The sequence below is a fragment of the Oncorhynchus mykiss genome, chromosome 7, assembly GCF_057628025.1.
Source record: "Oncorhynchus mykiss isolate SJ-2025 chromosome 7, ASM5762802v1, whole genome shotgun sequence".
Taxonomy (NCBI): Eukaryota; Metazoa; Chordata; class Actinopteri; order Salmoniformes; family Salmonidae; genus Oncorhynchus; species Oncorhynchus mykiss.
In genome coordinates this window covers 42257017-42282072 of record NC_143028.1, presented here as the reverse complement: position 1 = coordinate 42282072, position 25056 = coordinate 42257017, and the positions used below count along the sequence as shown (strand labels likewise).

Here is a 25056-nt window from a genome sequence, read left to right as displayed (position 1 = left end):
TTCGTCACTGTCTGTGTGTCTGTCAGTATCAGCATGATGGGTATAGCTTGATGTGTGTGAGGATTTTAAAGTGTTTTTTCCCTCTCCTCTTCTCTCCTGTTTGCTCTTCGAGAATGTTATTTGATTTTCTGAATCGGCTTTTAACCTTTGCCTTATTTCCTGGTTTCCAGTGGCTCAGTTCATACTAGACCAGCAGGACATGAAGCTGAAGAAGAACTCAAAGTCCAGAAAGAAACGGAAACAGAACACAGATGAAGAAGGTAGGTCTGAGATCACTTAGGCAGCATTATAAAGATTTGTGTTTAGTGTGTGGTGAGTTTTCCTAAAACTCCTAAAAGTCTGTTGGAGAGTGCTGAAGTGAGAGACCAATCATTTATTTATTATTTTCTCTTGGGTAGGAAGCCATTACATATCAAACATGGTTCATATCTCACTGCAGATTAAGAATTTGGAGAAATGGGAATTTGTTATGATTTGTCACTTGACTACCATGCTAATATGCAGAACTTCCCTTGTAGATGTATTAAATGGTTTTCACAAAATACCAGTGGAGGTGGTAAGGGAGCTGAAGGATAAGAATTTCTATAGAGATACAATAGGGGGCCATGTTAGTGTTCCTCTCTGGCAGCCCCACATTGTGATTTAGGTAGCCTACTTACTGCACTGACCCCAATAGACGGATTGCCTGACAAAGGCAAGATAGCTGGCAACAATGACAAGAAGCTGTCACGTGGGGAATCGTAGGTGGCTCATTTCAGTTTGTTGTATTGTTATTGATACCATGTCTTGATTTCACTTGTGTCATGTCTACTAAAATGGTTAAAATTCCCTGGCTAGCTAACAACAACTTCAACCATGTTTGAGAGACAAGTGCTCATTCTGCAAATGCATGTATGTTTCCAATAAACATTCAAAGAGGAAATATAGTTGACATGTTGTCAACAATCCTTTGATTCTAAGTCAATCCTGTCTGTTTTGCCCCAAACCTGCACACTCATTAGTCTTGTTGCTATAGGGCAACCCACAATATCAGCCGTGATGATGTCATCAGAGAGGAACCTACCTGTCTAAGTGGCAGTGACCACAATGGTGAACCCACACACATTGTTCATCAATGACTGTAACGTCAACCTATTGTACACACTGGACAAAATCAGTGACTCGCAGGCCATGAGGAATGGCTACCCTTCATGGGAGTGACTCACTGTAGAGGTCTTGAGATAGAGGCAGGAATAATGACTTGAGGGAAAGGGCTATTGCATTGCTCACGTGATTGGCTGGTGGGTCCACATCAAGGGAAAGCCTCCTCATGAGCTGAAATGAAGGGTGGTGTTGTGACCACAGCATGGAGCAGCTGTGAGCAAACTGGTGGGAGGGAGTAGTGTGTGTGGGAACTGGAGGCCTCTTGTCTTTTCTTGAGCCTAGGCTGGTCTTGCTTAATTGGGTTAAAAAACTTTGCTGAGGTAGCATCACTAAACTGATACCCCGGGAGAATCTAACAGATATAGGCAGACCGTCTGGACCCAGAAGTTAACAGGTGTCATCATTACAATCTTTGACTTGTGCTCTTAATCCTCTGAGGGGTTATTTCTCATGGGCTCTGGTTGCTTCGTTGTTGTTTTGCCTTATCAAAACAAAATTTTCATTTGGACCACCGCTGGTGTTCAAACCTGCTCTCAGGCTGGGTAAAAAAAAGTAGTCCAATTCTTGCTTTTCTTCCCCTAATGATTAGTTAATTCAGGGAATCTTGGGAAAAACAGTGTGTTTTCCCTGAGATCAATGGGAAATTATCGTTATGATCTCTGTAATTAGCTGTAATTACAGTCAAACTGGGACAGATTAACGATGGCGGTGTACATGCATGAGTCAGTCACCTGTTTGCTATAAATCCAGGGTCTTTCAGTCTAGAGAACATTCCAGGAAGGATATTTTTCATCGCAGCACAAAATTCTCCATCTGGCCAGGGCTCAGCCACCTGAGAGAGTTCTCTGGGAAGGAAGGGAGATGGTTGAGATCCCATGGGTGTGATAGGGAGGCTCTGGGATGGAAGTGGAGACCTGTTTATGTGTAAATTTGAGTTACCACAGTGACGACGGCCTGTAGTACGGAAATTATGCGGTTCTCTTAGGAAGTGGCTCATAAATTTGGAGCATGATTGTTGAGTGCCTTGTTCCATTACTTTGAGGCCCAGTCATGATTATTTAATTCCTCAAATGTATCTTACTTCAGAAAATACACCCAAGTACAGGGAACGAGGCAGACCGCTTGAGTTTGGGTCTGTAGGTAGGGGTACTGCTCCCTCCAGTGTACTAAGTGTCTGTCTGAATCAGCTGGGACAGGATGTGCTGGCTCCATTCTCCCAGCTTTTCTTTCTATACCGGGACAGTTGAGACGTGTATACTCTGATCCCCTTATGCCAGAATCACACAGCCAGCATCTCTCCAATTACTGCCGTGGAAATATCTGACATCTATGGGAACAAATTGCGTGTCCATTTAGTGAGGAATTGTTCAACCCTTTTATCTGTTGTTTTGGTTGAAAACGAAGGCTCCTTAGAGGATTCACTTACTGAGCAGACGTATCTATGAAGGTGTGACGTGCAGCTATAGTAAGAGCTGTATTTCCCATGGTGTTGGGTTACTGAGTCGCATTCCTCAGTGTTACAGTGGCCCTGTCTTCCTTCTCTCGTCACAGGTCTGCCCATCAGCACGTATGCAAAGTTCTGCTATCGCAAACTACAGAAAGTGGCCATAACTGGAGGCAAAAAGGTGAGTTGAGAAGTGAGCATGGCAAAGGGGCAGGGAATGACAAGGGAAAATAGTATTTGTCACAAAGGTATTTAAACATGCCCAAATAGAGAAGGCAGTCAAAACACAACCCCACCCTGAATGTCCCTATTTGTTTAATACTCAAAGGGTTCCTAACCAATACAGATGTTGATAAAGAGATTAATAATGCTAGAGAGATAAACATGGACATTAGTCAGAAACATATCATGGATAGATTCTTAGTCACAGGGCTTACATACACACAATATAGTCTATTTCAGATATAATCTTTGATGTTAACAGTCATAGACAAAGTCATAGACAAAGTCATAGACAAAGTCATAGACAAAGTCTTACATGAACAGTGTAAAATATAGTCCTAGTCGTCACACTGTGAACCTCCCCTGCAGGGTCTTCGTAAGCCAACTCTGGAGGAGATTGACCACAGCAGACGGGCCATCGTGACCCCCTCCCTGTTTGGCAGCTCCTTGGACGAGGTGATGGAGCGCCAGAGTGAACTCTTCCCAGACAGGAAGCTACCCTGGGTACAGGTGCAGCTCTCCCAATACGTCCTGGCACTGGGAGGGGCCCAGACTGAGGGCATCTTCAGGTGAGACGGATGGACAGGGTCAGCAAATCACCTCATTGAACTTGGTGTATTCATCAGTGAGGTGTGGGTTTGTGTTGTGTGTTTAGCAGGGTCGCGGTCATAAAAGGAGATCTAGTGAGGATCTAGACAAATGTATGCCAGCCTTGGTGGGTGGTCTCCTGAAGCAGTACATTTTAAAGCAAACATTCCCTGTGTACTCTACTGTAAAGAGATGGACAGCAGAGCAAACATTGCATACCACTGCTCAAGAGCCCCTGGAGACCAGCAATGTTTCATTTGATACTTTATAAAAATGTTTACACTTTTGTTTTTGCATGAGGCCATGGGCTTTCAATCATGTTGTTAGAGCTATTCTCATATCTGTGATTTGTGAGTAAGTATTTTTGTTTGGTCTGTATTTCTGTAGATTATTCTATTAGGTTTGAATTTGTTTGGAGGAGTATTTATTCTCAACATAAACATTATACCCCACCCACTACAATGTTTCATGGGCGATAAGGAGCTTTGGTATTTTTTTCTCCTACTCCAGCTAATACAGAACAGGCCTATTCACCATGGTTATTATCATGGTCAGTCCCTAAATCCAAACAAATTCCGCCAATTAAGAACATGATACTCCCAGTGCCGTTTGTGTCATGATAACCGTTTCACCATGTTATAATGGGTTTTCAAGCTATGCCGCTGAACATACCTGTAGATTGGTAATAGTGGGTGTTATAGTTCCCCCTAGTGGCCATGCAGTGCAACTGAATACTGAATTAGAACGCTTGTTCTGAAGGGTGCCTGGAGATATCGATGAAGTCAACGCATTGAAGCTCCAGGTCGACCAATGGCGGATCCCAGAAAACCTCTCAGACCCCAACGTACCTGGTGAGTTAGTCTGTACCTCTGCTATTATCTGTGCGTGTGTGTGTTAGTGTTAACACTGTCCCCGTCTCCTCTAGCCTCCCTGATGAAGCTTTGGTATCGTGAGTTGGAGGAGCCTCTCATCCCCATGGCCTTCTACAAGCAGTGTGTCAGTAACTATGACGACCCTGTGGCAGCCATTACTGTTGTACAGTGTCTGCCTGAGCTCAACAGACTGGTGCTGTGCTACTTCATCCACTTCCTGCAGGTAATAACCATGACACAACACCACAGCTAATACAATACAGTCATACTGACACAACTATTATCGTATTCAACATTGGAGACATGGTCATTGGTCAGAAAGTTGAAATAGAACAAATCACTACAAACTCATTAATTTGTCCTTAGTCAATCTGTTTCAAGTTACATACTCTGCCTTCAGTCCCTAATGATTTTTCACCCTTTCTCTCACACTAATTATCCCCAGGTGTTTGCTCAGCCTGCTAATGTGTCTGTTACTAAGATGGATGTCAATAACCTTGCCATGGTGATGGCCCCCAACTGCCTCCGCTGCCAGTCTGATGACCCACGAATCATCTTTGAGAACACACGCAAGGAGATGTCTTTCCTGCGCATGCTCATTGTTCACCTGGACACCAGTTTCATTGAGGGCGTTGTGTAGACTGACTCCCTTGACACCACGTGCCCCAGTGTCACTGAGAGATTCGCTCTGCGAAGCCCGCCCCACTCCATTGACCTATCACAAAACACACACACACACTGGAAATCATACTGTAACAATACCAGAGTTGATCAGTTATGTCTTCAAAGGCAGGGTCATAAGAAGATAAGAGAATCCAGATGTTTCACCACTGAGTACTGTACGTAACACCGTCACTTGACAGTGGACCCATCCTCTGTTCTACTTTCTGACTGCAGAACAATACATCTGTGCCTACTGCATAGGTGACATTGTGTGTGATATGTGATGGAAACCCCACAATTATTGCACACAAAAAGACTACAAATGACTTTACATCATAGGGACCGCTTTTTATCCAGTTCATTTGGATGACTTTGTTTTAACTGCATGTAAAATCAGATTTTCCTCCTACATTTATAACTGAATGTGACGTGCCATTGTTTCTTTGCTGGATATGGGCTGTGCAGGAGGAGTCTCATATGGTTTGTACAGGATGGACATTGTCATCAGGAAACAGACCCAGGGTCCCCTCCTTATATCTATTTGGCCTCTTGTATGTATGTGTGTCTGTGTGTTTGAGTTCTAGAGACTCAGCCTCCAGTTCTTATTTACAAATGAGAAAAAATGTCTAATTTAAAAATGAGCGTGCCTGTGATGTTTTTAGTAGTTCTATCAACAAGACTGCATCAGTCTCACTGCTATGTTGGTGATTTTATCTAAAAATAAAAAAAAGTTATTCCACAGCCATTTTGATATAGAGCCACCGTCTATAGTCTGACTACAGTAGAGCCACAGTCAGAGCGTACATTTCAAAGTACAAACTGGAAGCAATAAGACCATGTGTTTTGGAGCTTGTGTAAAATGCCCGTTTTAGTGGTCTCCTCAACAGTGTGTGTTGTGCAATAACAACCCTCTGATTTTCAACTGCTGATGGAGGATGTTATAAATGTATTCTGGTACATGTATGTACTGTGTGTATGGGAGATCTATTCGGCAGCAGGTAGCCTAGCAGTTAGAGCGTTGGGCCAGTAACCGGAAAGGTCGCTGCTTGGAATGCCTGAGCTGACTAGGTGAAAAATCTGTTGACGTGCCCTTGAGCAAGGCACTTAATCCTAATTTGCTCCAGGGTTGCCGTACTACTATGGCTGACCCTGTAAAACACGTTTCACTGCATTTATCTAGTGCGTTGCCAAAAATAATGTTTTTTTTGTTGCAATACACCAATATTGAAAGAGGCATAAACACATGTGTAAAGTAGTAACACTATCACTTCTTTTCACCATAGATATTTTGGCTCAGGTGTTCTGTTAAAACGGGTGTAGTGATAACTGCTCTCTGCTTCCCTCGGTAACTGAAGGTCTGAATTTCACATGCATCCAAACTATGATATAGTAAACTGACGATGTAGATAAGACACTCCCTGGAAGCTTTCCTGTGTAAATAATGCTTGTAAATAGTAACAGTAACTCTGGCTGTATTTTCAAATGATCCATGATAAAGATGAACCTTTTTGATTTTGTAACTACTCATAATTTCCCTCCTGCAAGCTTGCCTTTGAAAATAGTACTGATTCAACCACTCATTGTTTGTGTTGTGTATTATGTGAACATACCCTCTGTTATTCTATGAAATGATTGTTCAAGAAAAATAAAGGTTTAATTGTAGACTGGTTATCAGACCTTTACTGGATTAAGTGTATAAAAAAATGTATATGTTATTGAGGCTATTGCCTAATAGCATTCCCTTTATTAATGTCTTGTCCAAATGTGTTGTACCGTCTGAGTATTGTAAAGTAGGCCGACATGGTCCTCAGTTCTTTATGGTTGTCTTGTCATTGTCCTTATCGTCCTGGTAATTAAAACAAATATAGTGGATCTTTTTGTACATAAGAATGTAATGCAGAAGTTGCAGGAAATTAAATTAACATGATTCAGATTTTTTTTTTTTAGAAAGTGTTGTCTTCTAAATAAAGGAAATATAGCCTATTTCGGAGTAAAATCGAGCACTATTCAAGAAACAATACCCTGCCAGCAATTAGCTATGTTAGTAATACGACGTAATATAGCCTAGCCTACTATTGATGTCAATGTGCCATTGGCTGTACATGTCATATTGGAAGGCCTACGACAAAGTAATTTACTTGTGTATAGCCTGCAAATAGCCTCTACCATGCATCTCTGGAACAGAAGGTATATTTAATACATGCGTAGTTGCGCGCCGGTAGTGCGAGTGCATCGAGAGAAAAAAAATCAACTGCGTGCTCTCGAATCAGAAGCACCACACGCTGCACATCACCATTGGAAACACAGTATCCAGAAATCAAGGTAACATTTGATATCAGTTTTCTGCACCATTTTAGTCATTATTATTTGAGACAGAATAGAAATATTTTATGCATCAATAACACAAAACATTGTGTAATCTGAATGCGGCATGACGCTTCTGCTTCCTAAACAAATAACTTGTAAAGACTTGTAATGTAGATTTGTTTTGGTTTGCGGATATCTTATGCTTGGTGTAAGGTTGACTCGTCATTGTTTCGGTGGCTTCAGGGAAGTTTAAAGTGCTCTATTTCCATGCCGTATTTACCGTAAGAAAACGTGTGGCCAGGCGTAGAGGCCCGATCCTCTTATGAATGACAGTCTGAATGGCCTGTAAAATGTCTCAAGCCCGCCCATATCAGACCGCTTAACCAATTAGCTTTATTCAAGTCACTAACAAACTACAGTGAAATATATTCAAGACTCCTTATAGAAAATCGGAAGATAAACTGTCAGAAACTAATCCATAAAAGGCAGCTTTTGAATTGTATAAAATCATATGCATCTAATGTAAGCCTTACTTTGGAGTGGATGCTGGGTGAATGCTAACGTGCAAGCTGCGCTGCCAAATAATGGAGAGAGAAAAACATGGCAATTTACAGGATTAGGCTATATTTCAAAATGTTATCGGCAACTAGCCTTCTATGGTTATGTTACATAGGTAATGTAAAGCCATGGACTATAGTAGGCCTATAGTTGAAGCCAAGGTCTAAGTTAAATTATTTTCACCCTCATCGAGTCTGTGATAAACAACTGACGTGTATTGCGCGTCATTGAGGTCGCTTCCGTGCGTTTAGAGCCACACTCCGCCAGAAAGAATTATGCCGTATTCGTTCATAAATGCTTCGTCAGAGTATGTGTTTATGGAACCTACATAACGTTGATTCATGTTATCCATGTATGTTACATAAGCAACTGGCCTACATAACTAGCTTAATCTAATTTCAGAGACCATTTGCATTGCTATTGTCTCCCATTGTTTCAATATGTGGAATGTTCGCCTGACCAGAAAACACGTGGGTTGCCAAGTAGTGTGAAGATATCCGGCTACTATTGTTGCATTTAAATGGAATATGCTCAAAGTCTCTACACAAAGGTGAGTTTTTCCTCCCGAAATTAGGCGAATGTATTGCAAAGATTTGTTTAGAATCGTGTGTTTCCCGGGATTTTAGTGATTGTGTTTGACAATGCTAGAGGATACAAAGTATTCAGGGCGCGAGACACAATGTAACGCTCTGCAATGGACCAGACAATGGACAATTTTGAGTAGCACAGATTTTGTTTGAGCATATTTAGTCATCAAAAGCAAAATGTTTGTCAATTTGACCGAATTGGAATTCAGTCATGAATCATCACACTGTGATCACTCCAGTTGGACAAAAGGATACAGAATAGACAGTGTCGGAATTTCTCATCGTGCTGCCCAAGTCTTTGAAAGCTGTCTGGCTCTTGACCTCGTTATTAGGTACTGGCTGCACAAAATTCTCGAGACAGGGATTAGACAGTATTGCTATAAAATAGATGGAGTAAGGGTTACATACAGATGCTTCAGAGGAAGGTTTGCGTGCTGTTATGAGATCTGAGGATTGCATTAAGCATATAACGTTATGTGTTTCTTTGCTAAGTGTTTTCGTTGGATAAACATTGGAGCCTGATAGCCTAAATGACGGGGCAGACATATTTGCTATCATAAACGAATGTCAAGCCATTTTAAGGGTGTCAAGGGGGTTATGCCATCTTTGGATGAGCACCAGATTTAAGGGCCTTTCACATCGCTCATTATGTAGTACGACTTTGCTTAAATTCTTATTAAACGTCTATGTAGAGCTTATGACTACTTTATGGATGCCCTATAATGGCTTAAGTTGTTATTTCTTCGTTTTTATTTATTTAGATGATACACACTACAATGTTTACACCTATCTTTGGATGCAACAAACTAAGATTTTAGATATAGCTTAGAACTACATGGTGTCAACACACCTTTTAGACTAGGGGCTAAATTCCACTGTGCCTGCCAACATTTTTGCTCAGTCGTTGGTCTTTTGTAAACATTGTGGAATCCCTTCATGTGTCTACTGCTACAATACTAACTTCAGTAATTATCGTTTTTATTCCCCATGTGTCTACATACTTACAGTAGTTATTGTTGGGTACACACAGTATTGTGTTCCTGTATTTATTGAATAATTCCCTTTTCTCTCAGCCATATAGACAAGCCTCATCCCCTGTTCTCTCACCTCTCTTCCTGGCAGTCCTCTCAGCAAAATGACTAAGACCCTTAGCACCATTGTTTGCTTTCACTTTCCACCACTATGATTCATTATGTAACAAGTAAATGCTGATCAAAAGAAATTGAGAACTAACTAAATTCTCCACTGATTATGGAGTTGGACCTCTTTTGTATTTAAGCCAGTTCACTCTAATCCAGTCTCTAGACCAGTACGAACTCACGTTGGACCCCCGTCATGGCAGTTTTAAGAACTAGAAGTGTATGTGTGTCTGGTCTTTTAACCAAGTAGAATTGTGTGTCTGTCAGCAGGAGGTGGATGTGGGCATGATGAGCAAGACACCCCCTAACAGAAGAGGGATAACCTTTGAGGTGGGAGCAACACTAGAGGCCAGAGACACCCTCAAAAACTGGTGAGTCATGCTTCTGTCCCTCCATCACTCTCTCTCATTCTCAGTACAGTATGTCTTTATCTGCCTGCACTCTCTTTGTTGCTTTCCTCAGCTATTTTTCAGTCTCTTTGTCTTTCTCTCTGTCTTTCTGTTATCCAGTTCAGTTGCTTTGCTCCCATCTCAGTCACCCCTCATATATCCCCTGCTCCTAGGTATCCGGCCAACATAGAGAAGATTGACTATAGTGATGAGAAGATCCTGATCCACTACCGTCAGTGGAGCCACCGCTATGATGAGTGGTTTGACTGGACTAGCCCCTACCTGAGACCTGTAGAGAGAATCCAGCTGAGACGACAGGGACTGCTGGACGACGATCCTATCCCTGTAAGATAGGGACTAGATCCCTACTGATTGCTCTGCTTAGCTTTACCTGGTCTTTTGTTTGCTCCGCCTACTTCTATTGGATGTCATTTGCTCAGGCTGATACTGGATCCATGTGTGACACCTCCTTTCATCTGTCTCTTCAGGGATTTCATGTGAATGACAAGGTCCTCGCCAGTTGGTCCGATTGCCGCTTCTACCCTGCCAAGGTCTTAGCAGTCAATAAAGATGGTGAGTGGTTTGGAAGTACACTCGTATGCATATTGAAGGGATTTGTGTGTTCTGTGCTGCAGAATAGAGGACCACAAAGGAAATAAGTCTCTTGACATTTTTGTGTTTGTATCCTTGACAATTTTGTTATGTACAGTTGAAGTCGGAAGTTTACATACACTTAGGTTGGAGTCATTAAAACTTGTTTTTCAACCACTCCACAAATGTCTTGTTAACTTCTCTGGGATTTGTGGGACGCTAGCGTCCCACCTCGACAACAGCCAGTGAAATTGCAGGGCGCCAAATTCAAACAACAGAAATCTCATAATTAAAATTCCTCAAACATACAAGTATTATACACCATTTTAAAGATAAACTTCTTGTTAATCCAACCACAGTGTCTGATTTCAAAAATGCTTTACGGTGAAAGCACACCATACGATTATGTTAGGACAGCGCCTAGCCACAAACAACCATACAGACATTTTCCAACCAAGGAGAGGGCTCACAAAAGTCAGAAATAGCAATTAAATTAATCACAAACCTTTTTTTATCCCCAATTTCGTGGTATCCAATTGTTTTTAGTAGCTGCTATCTTGTCTCATCGCTACAACTCTCGTACGGGCTCGGGAGAGACAAAGGTTGAACGTCATGCGTCCCACGATACACAACCCAACCAAGCCGCACTGCTTCTTAACACAGCACGCATCCAACCCGAAAGCCAGCCGCACCAATGTATCGGAGGAAACGCCGTGCACCTGGCAACCTTGGTTAGCGTGCACTGCGCCCGGCCCGCCACGGGAGTCGCTGGTGCGCGATGAGACAAGGATATCCCTACCGGCCAAGCCCTCCCTAACCCGGACAACGTTAGGCCAATTGTGTGTCGCCCCACGGACCTCCCAGTCGCGGCCGGTTACGACAGATCCTGGGCGCGAACCCAGGGTCTCTGGTGGCACAACCCTTAGCCACTGCGCCTCCCGGGAGGCCCCCTAATCACTAACCTTTGATGATCTTAATCTGGTGGCACTCCCAGGACTCCATGTTACACAATAATGTTAGTTTTGTTCAATAAAGTCCCTCTTTATGTCCAAAGACCTCAGTTTAAATTGGAGCGTTATGTTCAGTAATGCATTGTCTCAAATAACATCCGGTGAAATTGCAGAGAGACAAATCAAATTACAGAAATACTCATCATAAACTTTGATGAAAGATACAAGTGTTATACATATGATTAAAGATAAACTTCTTGTTAATCCAGCCGCTGTGTCAAATTTCAAAAAGGCTTTACGGCGTAAGCAAACCATACTATTATCTGAGGATAGTACCCCATCAAACAAACACAGACAATCATTTTTCATCCCGCCAGGTGCGACATAATACTCAGAAATAACAATATAATTCATGCCTTACCTTTGAATATCTTCTTTTGTTGGCACTCCAATATGTCCCATAAACATCACAAATGGTCCTTTTGTTCGATTAATTCCGTCGTTATATCTCAAATGTCCATTTACTTGGCACGTTTGATCCAGAAAAACACCGGTTTCAACTCCCGCAACATGACTATAAAATATCTAATAAGTTACCTGTAATCTTTGTCCAAACATTTCAAAACAACTTTCCTAATGCAACTTTAGGTATTTTTTAATGTAAATAATCTATACAATTTAAGACGGGATAAACTGCGTTCAATAGCGGATAAAAACAAAGTGGAGCTTTCAGGTCACACGCCTCTAACAAACAGTACACTTCACTCGACCCTCGTTCTGAACGGGGCTACTTCTTCATTTCTCAAAGGAAAAACATCAACCAATTTCTAAATACTTTTGACATCCAGTGGAAGCGATAGGAACTGCAAGCAAGTGCCTTAGAAATCTAGATTCCCATTGAAATCTCATTGAAAAGTGAGTGACCTCCAAAAACAAATTCCTGGTTGGTTTGTCCTCGGGATTTCGCCTGCCAAATAAGTTCTGTTATACTCACAGAAATCATTCAAACACTTTTAGAAACTTCAGAGTGTTTTCTATCCAAATCTCCTAATAATAATAATAATATGCATATCCCAGCTTCTGCGCCTGAGTAGCAGGCAGTTTACTTTGGGCACGCTTTTCATCTGGATGTGAAAATACCGCCCACTATCCAAGAGAGGTTAACAAACGATTGTTTTGCAAGTCGGTCTACTTTTGTGCATGACACAGTCATATTTCCAACAATTGTTTACAGACAGATTATTTCACTTATAATTCACTGTATCACAATTCCAGTTGGTCAAAAGTCAACATACAGTAAGTTGACTGTGCCTTTAAACAGCCTGGAAAATTCCAGAAAATAATGTCATGGCTTTAGAAGATACCGATAGGCTAATTGACATCATTTCAGTCAATTGGAGGTGTACCTGTGGATGTATTGCAGGGCCTACCTTCAAACTCAGTGCCTCTTTGCTTGACATCATGGGAAAATCTAAATAAATCAGCCAAGACCTCAGAAAAAATATTGTAGACCTCCACAAGTCTGGTTCATTCTTGGGAGCAATTTCCAAACGCCTGAAGGTACCACGTTAATCTGTACAAACAATAGTATGCAAGTATAAACACCATGGGACCACACAGCTGTCATACCGCTCAGGAAGGAGATCCATTCTGTCTCCTAGAGATGAACGTACTTTGGTGCAAAAAGTGCAAATCAATCCCAGAACAACAGAAAAGGACCTTGTGAAGATGCTGGAGGAAACGGATACGAAAGTATCTATATCCACAGTAAAACAAGTCCTATATTGACAACATGAAAGGCTGCTCAGCAAGGAAGAAGCCACTGCTCAAAAAAAAAAGCCAGACTATGGTTTGAACTGCACATGGGGACAAAGATCGTACTTTTTGGAGAAATGTCCTCTGGTCTGATGAAACAAAAATAGAATTGTTTGGCCATAATGACCATCGTTTGGAGGAAAAAGGTGAACGCTTGCAAGCCGAAGAACACCATCCCAACCATGAAGCACAGGGGTGGCATCATCATGTTGTGGGGGTGCTTTGCAGCAGGAGGGACTGGTGCACTTCACAAAATAGATGGCATCATGAGGAAGGAATATTATGTGGATATATTGAAGCAACATCCGAAGACATCAGTCAGGAAGTTAAAGCTTGGTCGCAAATGGGTTTTCCAAATGGATAATGACCCAAAGCATACTTCCAAAGTTGTGGCAAAATGGCTTAAGGACAACAAAGTCAAGGTACTGAAGTGGCCATCACAAAGCCCTGACCTCAATCCTATAGAAAATGTGTGTGCAGAACTGAAAAAGTTTGTGCGAGCAAGGAGGCCTACCAACCTGACTCAGTTACACCAGCTCTGTCAGTAGGAATGGGCCAAAATGCATCCAACTTATTGTGGGAAGCTTGTGGAAGGCTACCCAAAATGTTTGACCTAAGTTTAAATGGTTTAAGGCAATGCTACCAAATACTAATTGAGTGTATGTACACTTCTGACCCACTGGGAATGTGATGAAAGAAATAAAGGCTGAAATAAATAATTATCTCTATTATTATTCTGACATTTCACATTCTTAAACTAAAGCGGTGATACTAACTGACCCAAGACAGGGAATGTTTTACTTGGATTAAATGTCAGGAATTGTGAAACTGAGTTTAAATGTATTTGGCTAAGGTCCCTCAGTTGAGCAGTGAATTTCAAACACAGATTCAACCGCATTTTTAATTTGTTAAATAATATAAAATCAAGCATCAACCTGATCCATCTGATCTCCATTTGCCCTCAGCATCTTACACCGTGAAGTTTTATGATGGAGTCGTCCAGACAGTGAAGGGGATCCACGTGAAGCCTTTTGTCAGAGAGGTGAGCTCTTTGTTTCCTTCTCTCACCAGGGACTGTCAATTGTTTCTAGCTGCTCAAATGGCACATACAGTGCCTTCAGAAAGTATTCACACCCCTTGACTTTTTCCACATTTTGTTGACACAGCCTGTTTAAAATGGATTAAATTGAAATTTTGTGTCAATGGCCTACACACAATACCCCATAATGTCAAAGTGGAATTACGTTTTTAGAAATGTTTTCAAATTTAATAAATGAACAGTTGAAATGTCTTGAGTCAATAAGTCAACCCCTTTGTTATGGCAAGCCTAAATAAGCTCAAGAGTAAAAATGTGCTTAACAAATCACATAATAAGTTGCATGGACTCACTGTGTGCAATAATAGTGTTTAACATACATTTTTATTGACTACCTAATCTCTGTACCGCACACATCAAATTATCTGTAAGGTCCCTCGGTTGAGCAGTGAATTTCAAACACAGATTCATCCACAATGATTAGGGAGGTGTCTGGTCGCAAAGACGGGCACCTATTGGTAGATGGGTAAATAAAAAATTAAAAAAAGCAGACATTGAATATCCCTTTGAGCATGGTGACGTTATTAATTACACTTTGGATGGTGTATCAATACACCCAGCCACTACAAAGATACAGGCGTCCTTCCTAACTCAGTTGTCAGAAATGAAGGAAACTGCTCAGGGATTTCCCCATAAGGCCAATGGTGAATTTAAAACTGTTACAGAGTAGAATGGCGGTGATAGGAGAAAACTGAGGATGGATCAGCCACATTGTAGTTACTACACAATACTAACCTAATTAACAGACTGAAAAGAATGAATCCTCTATAGAATACAAATATTCCAAAACATGCATCTGGTGTGGAATAAGGCACTAAAGTAGAACTGCAAAAATGTGACAAAGAAGTGAACTTTATGTCCTGAATACAAAGCGTTATGTCCAACACATCACTGAGTACCACTCTTCATATTTTCAAGCCTGGTGGTGGTTGCATCGTGTTATGGGTATGCTTGTCATCTGCAAGGACTACAGAGTTTTTTTTAGGATAAAAAGAAACAGAATAGAGCTAAGCACAGGCAAAATCCTAGAGGAAAACCTGGTTCAGTCTGCTTTCCAACAGACACTGGGAGACAAATTCACCTTTCAGCAGGACAATAACCTAAAACACAAGGCCAAATATACACATGAGTTGTTTACCAATATGACATTGAATGTTCCTGGGTGGCTTAGATACAGTTTTGACTTAAATCAGCTTGAAAATCTATGGCAAGACTTGAAAATGGCTGTCTAGTAATGATCAACACCAAACTTGACAGAGGTTGAAGCATTTTTAAAAGAACAATGTGCAAATATTGTACAATCCAGGTGTGCAAAGCTCTTAGACGTACCCCAAAAGACTCGCAGCTGTAATCGCTGCCAAAGGTGATTCTAACGTGTATGGACTCAGGTGTAAATGAGATATTTCTGTATTTCATATTCAATAAATATGCACAAATGTATAACAACATGCTTTCACTTTGTCATTATGGTGTATTGTGTGTAGATGGGTAAGAAAAAACCCAATTTAATTCAGGCTGTAACGCAACAAAATTTGGAATAAGTCAAGGGGTATGAATACTTTCTGAAGGCACTGTCTCTGTTCATATTGTGTTGGCTTGCCATGCAAAGGGTCACATTTCTGTGGGTCATACTTTGCCTTATTTTCCTCTCTTTTCATCACCTCTCTCTTCCTGGAACTAGAGAGGAGGAGGGAAGACTCGGTCTGCTGAGAGGAATGGAGTCAGGAAGCACCAGAATGGCAGAGAACGGAGGCCTCAGGAAAACATCCCCAAGAATAAAAGGGCCAGACGCAGTACCTCTGACCTGGAGGGAGACAGTGAGACCGAGGATAATAATGAGGTTGATGAATGGGACAAGAGGGAGGGACAGGAGAAGACCAAGAGGAAGGACGGTGAGGTGGACGTCACCAAAGAGAGTCCACCCGCGATTAAGCAGGAGGAACATACAGAGCAGCATGCAGGACTGAACGACCTCCGGGATCACATGACAGCCACTGTGGGCCCAAATGGAGTGAAGGTGGAAGAAGACCGAGGACAGAAGGTGGAAGAAGACCGAGGACAGAAGGTGGAAGAAGACCGAGGACAGAAGGTGGAAGAAGACCGAGGACAGAAGGTGGAAGGAGACCGAGGACAGAGTGAGGAGAGGTCTACTCATAATTTAAATGGAGGTATAAAAAAAGAGGTGGAAATTAAAACTGAGTACACAGTCCTGAGCTCACCAAATGAACCTAAGCCATCCACTGAGTCACCCAATCAGATGTCAACACTGACAGGGCCAGTGTCTATCCCATTACCCTCAGCTTTGTCCACCAATGACGGAGTGGAGCAGAAGGCAGCGAGCCAACCGGAGAGCTCAAAATCTGCACCACTGGACCTCCCAGTGAAACGTAAGACGACACCCTTCAGAAAATCACTATCCAAAAGGACTTATTTCCAAATAATGGAAGCTGTCACTGCAGTTGTATTTCAAGGTTCTGTCCACATTTCAAGTTGACAAAATAGTATAGAAGGTTTGAATATATTTATGAGAATTCTGAGAGAGTGAAGTGTTTTTAATTTGTTGTTGAATGTCGTCAGTCAGGGATTGTCAGTTTTATATGATCTTTGTCTTTTGTTCCAGCAATAAGGAAGCAGGGTTTTCACAACCCCAACAGATTCAGCAGAGAGCCATGTGAGTTCTCCCCCTGCTCTCTGTTAGATCAGTTTACATGTTTCTTTCCACTCCTAGCTGTTTGTCCATCCTCTCTTACACGTCTCCATTGTGTTTTCAGTGTACAGAGTGATCAAAAACCAGCCTCCCCCAGTCCTGTCCATCAACTTGGACCACAACCCGTTTAAATGCAGCGCTGTGGGTTGCACCAAGTCGTTCCGCAAGGCCAAGCTGCTTCACTACCACATGAAGTACTACCACGGAGAGGACCAGCAGCTAGAGGATGACCTCAGCCCCACCAGGAGTGTCCAGACCCAGGCCTCAGAGAAGCACCCCTTCCCTACCACTCTGGAGAGTCCTAAGAGGAGACGCACCATCTCTGCCTCAATGCGTGAGTGTAAAAAAAATGGCTGTAGATAGATTTACACAAAGGTTTAGTCATAATAATGTTTTTTCTATGCCTGGCAGACTCCACTGTGCACAGTCCTATCAGAACTCCCCCGTCTCCACGTAGTGAGGCAAAGACAATGAGCAGACGCAGGTCAGTGCCACCTGCTGTCAGCACAGAGCCAACACAGAGCCAGCAGCAGAGGGCGCTGCTGAGGGAGAAGAGCAAAGAGAACCAGCTGGACAGGAATGGCCAGAGACTGGTGGCGACAGAGACGTTTATGAGCAGTGGCATGGACTTAGGTGTGTATAAAATGGAGACGTGGAAAGATCTAAAGAGAGGTCTTAAATAGGTCAATAGATGGAAGCAAATGTGTAGGCATCTTAGCTGATTTCTGATCAGAGATTCATTTTCACTTTCTCTAAATGTGACACAACAGGAATATTGTGAAATTTGGCATGCTCTAGTGTTTGTAATGCGTTCAGGATCTAAAGCACTCTCTTAACTCTTGGGTCACTCTGTGTCACTCCAGGATTGGTGAAAGAACGAGACCGGCTGAAGGATAAGAAACAAACAGACTTCCTTCGCGTTAAACTGAAGAAAAAGAAGAAGAAAAAGAAGGCCAAGTCTGGTAAGAAGGGGACTCTAGTCACCCTACCGTTCTGAATGGGGCCCGTGTCCTGTTGCTCAGCTGCATGTGCAACGCTTCATTCAGGCCGTGGGAAGGCCCCTGAGCACAGAGCCATCCTGCATTCCTCTTGGTGTGGTAGGTGTAGGTCTGTGTGGGATTATCACGAAAACTACCTGTCCTCACTACTGGCCTATACCGCTTCATCAGTCAAATAGCCACTGCTCATTTCATTTGCATCAGCAGTCTTGTGCTTTTACCTCCTTTTTCACTGACCTTTAAATGATATGCACGTCTTCGGCTCATGTTTGGTTCATATAATAACACATTAGGCTAGGAAGGCCTTTATTATGGATTTTATAACCATCTCACTCATCTGTGAAAAGTCTAATGCTGACCACAAGCCACTGTGACACCACTATGTCTGTTGACCTAGTTTAAATTCACTCTGAGTGTGGATAACACTTGTTATAACACCTTTTAGGAGGACAGTTTATTTACTATGCACAATTAGACTATATTTACACTGTTTTGGCCAGTTCACCTCTCAGAAATACTCAAGTAGAGGTATTTTATGGACACAAGTTGACCATTTATGGTTTCTTTGTTATAAGGAAATATTCCCCTACCAATAATAGTATCTTTAGCTGTAAACATCAGAGGTCTGTTTTATATAGTGTTTGTTTGTCCCCACCCCCCCCAATAGATTATCACTTGTTTGTCCTCATCAGCAAGTCCAAAGTTGACATTTTGTTCTGCGTCTGCTTCCCCCTCCCTCCCCTTTATTAACAGAGTGCACAGGTAGTGAGGAGAATATTGACATCTCAATATTCGATCTTCAGTCCAAATTGAATTTTCCACTCAAATTCCCCCTCTCACACAATCACAAGCCTGAGTTATACCACTGCAGGCCCGGATACAACCAGTCAGAGCAGATACACGTGGATGGTGGGTATCAGTGTGCGTATGTTATGTGTGTGTGTCGCTCTCTCCCTTTTTCCATTATTCTTTGCCTGGTGTCAATCCAAGTCATTTGTCCTTGGCTTCGACCTGTATCTTTTCAATTCTGTATCAAACCGATGTTGCTCATTATTTTCCACACTTTCTGGCGTGAAAAGCAAACTAACTGTTGTCACAGTTGAGGACTGATTCTATGGTTTGATAGAATCAAGGGCCTTTTTCTGCTGCTATGGCTTGCTTTATACTCATTATTGTGCAAAATATGGTTTGTTATACGTCCAACCCACAGAGCTATGCATAAGGGATATACAGGTAACTGCCAAAATATAGGAAACAACAACAAAATGTCTTACTAGAACGTTGGGCAACCATGCGATTCCAGAACAGCTTATATGTGCCGTGGCATAGAGACACACACACACACACACACACACACCCTTTAAACCCCTATGCTCCTTTGAGAACCCTCTTAGAGTCACTGGGATCTCTTCTAGCCATGGTAGCCAAAATAATGGGCAACTGGGTATTTTTATACATGACCCAAAGCATGATTGGATGTTAATTGCTTAATTAACTCAGGAACCACACCTGTGTAGAAGCACCTGCTTTCAATATACTTTGTATCCCTCGTTTACTCAAGTGTTTCCTTTATTTTGGCACTTAAATGTACGTTAAAATACTGTTGATGAAATTAGCTATAGTTTCTTCCTATATTTTCTACCATTGTTGCTGGTGTTACAATATTCTCTTGATCAAACATGTCATTTGGATGTAAATTCTGTTATCTTCTGGGGACTCACATTGAGAAATATACTGTTTGGTATGAAACTAGCTCATGGAAGAAATATAGATGTCCATGTAGTATTGCAATGTTTCTAAAAGAGACTAGGGTCATCTTGACCAGGATTGTTTGTATTAGTTAACCTTTTCCATCCCTTGATTTCCCCTCCTAGATGAGGATAGCATCAGTGATTGGTCAACTGACAGCTGTGGGTGGAGTGATGATGAGCAGGGGGCGGAGCTGGACGTCACTACTCCACCCCTGAATCTGGGCTCTGTTGCCTTGGAGACGGGCGCTCAGGAGATTGTGCGTTGCGTCTGTGAGGTGGAAGAGGAAAACGATTTCATGATACAGGTGAGCTACCTTGGGGTTTTACCTGGCTCTAGCCCAAACCTCCCTCCAATACACATCAGTGAGACTGCGAGACTAGTGGATTCCTACCAACTCTATATATTTAAATCAATCACATTTGTCAAATGGCACCTAATCTCTCTGAGACAGATTCTGCGATTCTGTAAACCCAAAAATCTATCGCGACGGGATGGAATGCGTAGGATAACAAGCAGCAGTAGTTCAGGTGTTATGATAGTGATGGTTTGTCGGGACTTTTACCGTTGTGACTAGATGGAGTTAGGCCTACTAGATGGAGTTGGGACTACACTTATTGACAATTGGAGCATTTTAACTAAGCCTAACCCTTTTCCTAACCTTAACCTCATTCACATAACCTGCTACGTTAATTCTCCCAACTTGCCATGATAGTTCTAACCTGCTATGTAAACAAACCATCAGCCTTGACAAACCATTAGTATCACCACATCAGTGTTTGGGTTTTTCATCCCCGATTATTTGGACGTATCAGGGTTGGGGAAAGGCAGTCCTTAAACGTTAGTTCTGGAGTAAACCGAGATTAAATAGCACCTAACTGAAGGCCAAGCCCATCTCAGGCCAACCATTAGCAGCAGAGAGAAACCTTGATTTGCATGATTGAGTAGTTGATAGTAACTCTGCTCCCTGGCCTTGTCTCTCGTCTCCCTCAGTGTGAGGAGTGTCTGTGCTGGCAGCATGGCACCTGCATGGGCCTCCTGGAGGAGAACGTCCCTGACAAATACGCTTGCTACGTCTGCCGAGACCCACCAGGTGAGAGCCAGGAACACACAACTGGGATTACTAGTAAATCCATCGCAGGTTTCTCCACAGGCGTTTAAAAGAGGCTCACACTAAACTAAATAAGCCAATACAATTAACTGTAATTTTTCTGGATGTGTCTTATGATACCATGTGACCCTTCATGATCTTTGTTCCAGGTCAGAGGCAGAGCCTGCGGTACTGGTATGATCGTGATTGGCTGAGCAGGGGTCACATGTACGGTCTGTCCTTCCTGGATGAAAACTACTCCCACCAGAATGCAAAGAAGATTGCAGCAACACACCAGTTACTAGGAGACGTCCACCGTGTGGTGGAGGTGCTCAATGGCCTGCAGCTCAAGATGAGCATCCTACAGTAAGTAGAGGAATAGAATGGGAAAAACTATCCATCTATACACTAATATGAATGAATATCTTATACTCTTATGAAATGAGTAGAGTCTGTATGGAGTCTGAATGCCTGTGTGTGGCCCTGTAGTACCCAAACCCACCCGGACTTGCGGCTGTGGTGCCAGCCCTGGAAGCGGGCAGAGAGGCCCTGGAGGAGAGACGGCTCGGGGACGGGCACTGACGCAGCACCGTCTCCAGCGCCAACAGACGAGGGCTCAGAGAGGGACCACAAGAGTCTTGCGCGTGGGGGAGCAGAAGCTCTGATGTCAGCCGCCATGGAGAAGCTCAGTCGAGCCTCCTCTTCCGCCTTCTCGCCATACCAGTCGTTCCAGGACTCTTACATTATGAGTGAGCACTGCTACCAGAAGCCGCGGGCGTACTACCCTGCGGTGGAGCAGAGGCTGGTTGTGGAGACCACACGGAGGGGCTCTGAGCTGGAGGACAGCCTGAGGAGTACTGAGGACCTCCTGGAGAGAGAGCAGCGCTATGGAGGCATGCTAGAGACAGCCAGGCCCAAAGCCCACACACACCTGAACACACACACCAAGGTTAGTGCTGTTTCAGCCCACACACACCCCTGAACACTCACCCCAAGGTCCATTCTATTTCAGCCAGTGATGTAGTGGTAAAACAATAGGTGGGTATACAACTGTGATCGCTGGTCCTTGTTAAAAAACTAAAGCTTCCTATATTCTCTATCCATACATCCTGCATGAACAATACTATAGAGTGGTAGTCAACCTTATGACTGAAGCATCTTCTTTCCCATGTGTCCAGGGTTCAGATGTTGGTCGCTGGGGCCATGCCGAGGTGAAGATGGAGGGAGGGGACGGAGACGGCAGTAGCCAGCAGCACCAGTGGCAGATCAACCTGCTGGATCACATAGATGCCGTACAGGAAGAGGTCACTCACAGGATGGACTTCATTGAGAGGGAGCTGGATGGTGAGGCATGCCCTTTATTTTCTGTCAGCAAGTAAAGTGTTTTGTGATGCCACTGATTGTATATGTACAATGGGGAAAAAGAGATTTTAAAGCAAAACAACTCAAGACATTGTCCTCTTACCTGTCACAAAGGTGTAGCCACAATCAATACATCTACTGTATATTATAGGTTCCTCTCAGCTATGCATCTGACATGAGTGATTGACAGTGTTGTCTGTTCCATCTTTCCTCCTCAGTGTTGGAGAGTTGGCTGGACTACACAGGGGAGCTGGAGCCCCCAGAGCCTCTGGCCCGCCTGCCTCAGCTTAAACACAGCATGAAGCTGCTGCTAACAGAGCTGGCTAAGGTGCAGCAGATTGCCCTGTGTTGCTCCACATGAGGGAGCCAGTGAGCAGTGTGACATCCATATTCACAGACCAACACAGCACTCCCAAGAGACAATGCAGTGGAGAGCAGCCACTCACAGGTCTATCTATGGCATATGGGGGTTGGACTGAGGAGAAATGACCAGATAATTAAATGCAAATGCACTTTCAGTATACCGCAGACTAGTGGGAGCATTTCATGGCATGGGGTAAAATGCTTGAGGATGACAGTTGGTGTTCCTCTGTAAGGCCTCTAGTCTGTACAGGGAAAAGCCCACATAATGGAAATGTGCTGTATCGTGGTCATTGCAGTAGGTAATGGATGGAGTCAATACAAGAGAGAACAAACGGGGACAGTTTATGATCGGATGGGTTTTGTTGGTGCAAACCTGCATCATATTAATGCCTTGGTCTGAGGTTTTGTTTGAAGCTTGCTGTCATGCACTCCACAAATTGATGAGCTGTACTATGTATTCAAAGACCTCACCTGAACGTCTGATAGACACACTGTCAATATTCATAATGACAGCTTTTGGAAACACTGTCCTTGGAGCCATATTTTGCAACTCTTTTTTCCTGTCTCAATATTGTAAAGTACTTAGTCAATGATAATCTCGCATAATTATTAAGCTTATGTTTGCTGATCATGTGGATTGTTTTACAGAGCACAACCTTAATAAGGTTATAAATAGGGTGTGACAATACAAACTATATTCTTATAATGGCACTGTATAGATAAGATTAATCTTTCAGATTTTACGTAGTGAATTTTTACTTGGTCTGTATTATAGACACTGGAGGGACAGTACACAGTTTGATGACGAGTGACGTTTCTGGATTTTTGTTTTCATATTGTTTAAATGTGGTTTCTTTCCAAAGCTAATGTCACTTGTATTTTGTTGGATTCCGTGCATCTTCTCTTCTATGCTATTCACTCTCGTCTCGCGAGTTCCTGCCCTACTACTTTGCAGATGCATACCAGATCTTAGACCTGCAATAGGTGTAACATTTTAGCTAACCACCTCGTATGATATAGCAATCTGGTGCCCGACTGCAGTCTGACTTGGCACACAGCCATTGGTAGATGCAGTGCAACGCCTGCCCTGCACATCTAGTCGTGCAGGAACTCGACCTTTAACTTTTCTTCACTGTAGCCTTTGACTTTTGGCTTACTGCAAATGTTTGTGGAGATGTCTGCTACAACCTCAGCATTTTGTGTTCTGTTCTCAGTGGAAGACTTGTAACAGATCCACGATTTTCCTTTTCTTGTATTGTTTTATCTGTACTGTTTATTTGCAATATTTTGTATTTCTTGTGTAAATACATCTGAATGTTTCCTGGGATGACTTTGTATTGATGGTTATTTTTAAACATAGCCCTCCAAAGAGCCATACTGTACTAGTGGGTCAACCAGGTGAAGAATCAAACAAGATGGTGAAAAATTGCAACAGATATGCTGGTACATAAATACACAATCTCTCATTGATATATTTGGAAAGTATACAGACCCCTTGACTTTTTCCATATTTTGTTACATTATAGCCTTATTCTAAAATTGATTTAAAAAAAAAAATGATTCAATGACAAAGTGAAAAAGGGTTCTGATTTTTTTTTTTATGAATTAAATATTTTTTTTAAACATACCTGCATCCTGTTTCCATTGATCATCCTTGAGATGTTTCTACAACTTGGAGTCCATCTGTGGTATATTCAATTGATTGTACATCATTTGGAAAGGCACACACCTGTCTATATAAGGTTCCACAGTTGACAGTGCATGTCAGAGCAAAAACCAAGCCATAGAGCTTCGAGACAGGATTGTGTCGAGGCACAGATATGGGGAAGGGTATCAAAACATTTCTGCAGCATTGAAGGTCCCCAAGAACACAGTGGCCTCCAACATTCTTAAATGGAAGAAGTTTGGAACTACCAAGACTTCCTAGCTGGCAGCTAAACTGAGCAATCGGTGGAGAAGGGCCTTGGTCACGGAGGTGACCAAGAACCGGATGGTCACTCTGACAGAGCTCCGGAGTTCCTCTGGAAATGGGAGAATCTTCCAGGAGGACAACTACCTCTGCAGCAGTCCACCAATCAGGCGTTTATGGTAAAGTGCCCAGACAGAAGCCACTCCTCAGTAAAAGGTACATGGCAGCCTGCTTGGAGTTTGCCAAAAGACACCTAAAGGACTCAGACCATTAGAAATATTCCAAGATTCATTGGTCTGATGAAACCAAGATGTAACACTTTGGCCTGAATTCCAAGCGTCACGTCTGGAGGAAACCTGGCACAATCCCTACGATGAAGCATGGTGGTGGCAGCATCATGCTGTGGGTATGTTTTTCAGAGGTAGGGTCTGGGAGACTAGTAAGGATCGAGAGAAAGATTAACAGAGCAAAGTACAGAGAGACCCTTGGTGAAAACCTGCTCCAGAGTTCTCAG

The 25056-nt window shown here is 42.7% G+C and overlaps 2 protein-coding genes across 26 annotated transcripts in view; both read left to right on the top strand.

Moving 5' to 3' along the window:
- LOC110527917 (rho GTPase-activating protein 39) overlaps positions 1–6594 on the top strand; it is a 55244-nt gene extending 48650 nt beyond the window's left edge. For all 10 annotated transcript variants that reach the window (XM_036983388.2, XM_036983387.2, XM_090241036.1 and 7 more), the window contains 6 exons: positions 171–260; positions 2695–2768; positions 3179–3378; positions 4157–4248; positions 4323–4492; positions 4715–6594. In XM_036983388.2, coding sequence (XP_036839283.1) covers positions 171–260; positions 2695–2768; positions 3179–3378; positions 4157–4248; positions 4323–4492; positions 4715–4909 — 821 coding nt within the window. In that variant the 3' untranslated portion in view covers positions 4910–6594. The remainder of the gene's footprint in view (positions 1–170; positions 261–2694; positions 2769–3178; positions 3379–4156; positions 4249–4322; positions 4493–4714) is intronic.
- A 357-nt stretch (positions 6595–6951) lies between these two features.
- Positions 6952–24258, top strand: LOC110527915 (PHD finger protein 20). Of its 16 annotated transcripts, none has more exons than XM_090241044.1 (19): positions 7110–7254; positions 8261–8347; positions 9794–9894; positions 10086–10257; positions 10401–10485; positions 14234–14310; positions 16046–16532; positions 16665–16751; positions 16985–17035; positions 17136–17405; positions 17483–17704; positions 17935–18033; positions 18823–18978; positions 19944–20125; positions 20812–20911; positions 21079–21274; positions 21398–21857; positions 22087–22252; positions 22489–24258. In XM_090241044.1, exons 2-19 carry the CDS (start codon positions 8318–8320, stop codon positions 22629–22631), a joined length of 3084 nt encoding a protein of 1027 aa, XP_090097170.1. In that variant the 5' UTR covers positions 7110–7254; positions 8261–8317; the 3' UTR covers positions 22632–24258. The 16 variants fall into 16 exon arrangements, with proteins under 16 accessions (XP_090097177.1, XP_090097171.1, XP_021465199.2 ...); XM_090241043.1 differs by having other exon boundaries at positions 7139–7254; positions 9791–9894; XM_090241042.1 differs by having other exon boundaries at positions 7149–7254; positions 8200–8347; positions 9791–9894.
- Positions 24259–25056: the final 798 nt, after the last annotated feature.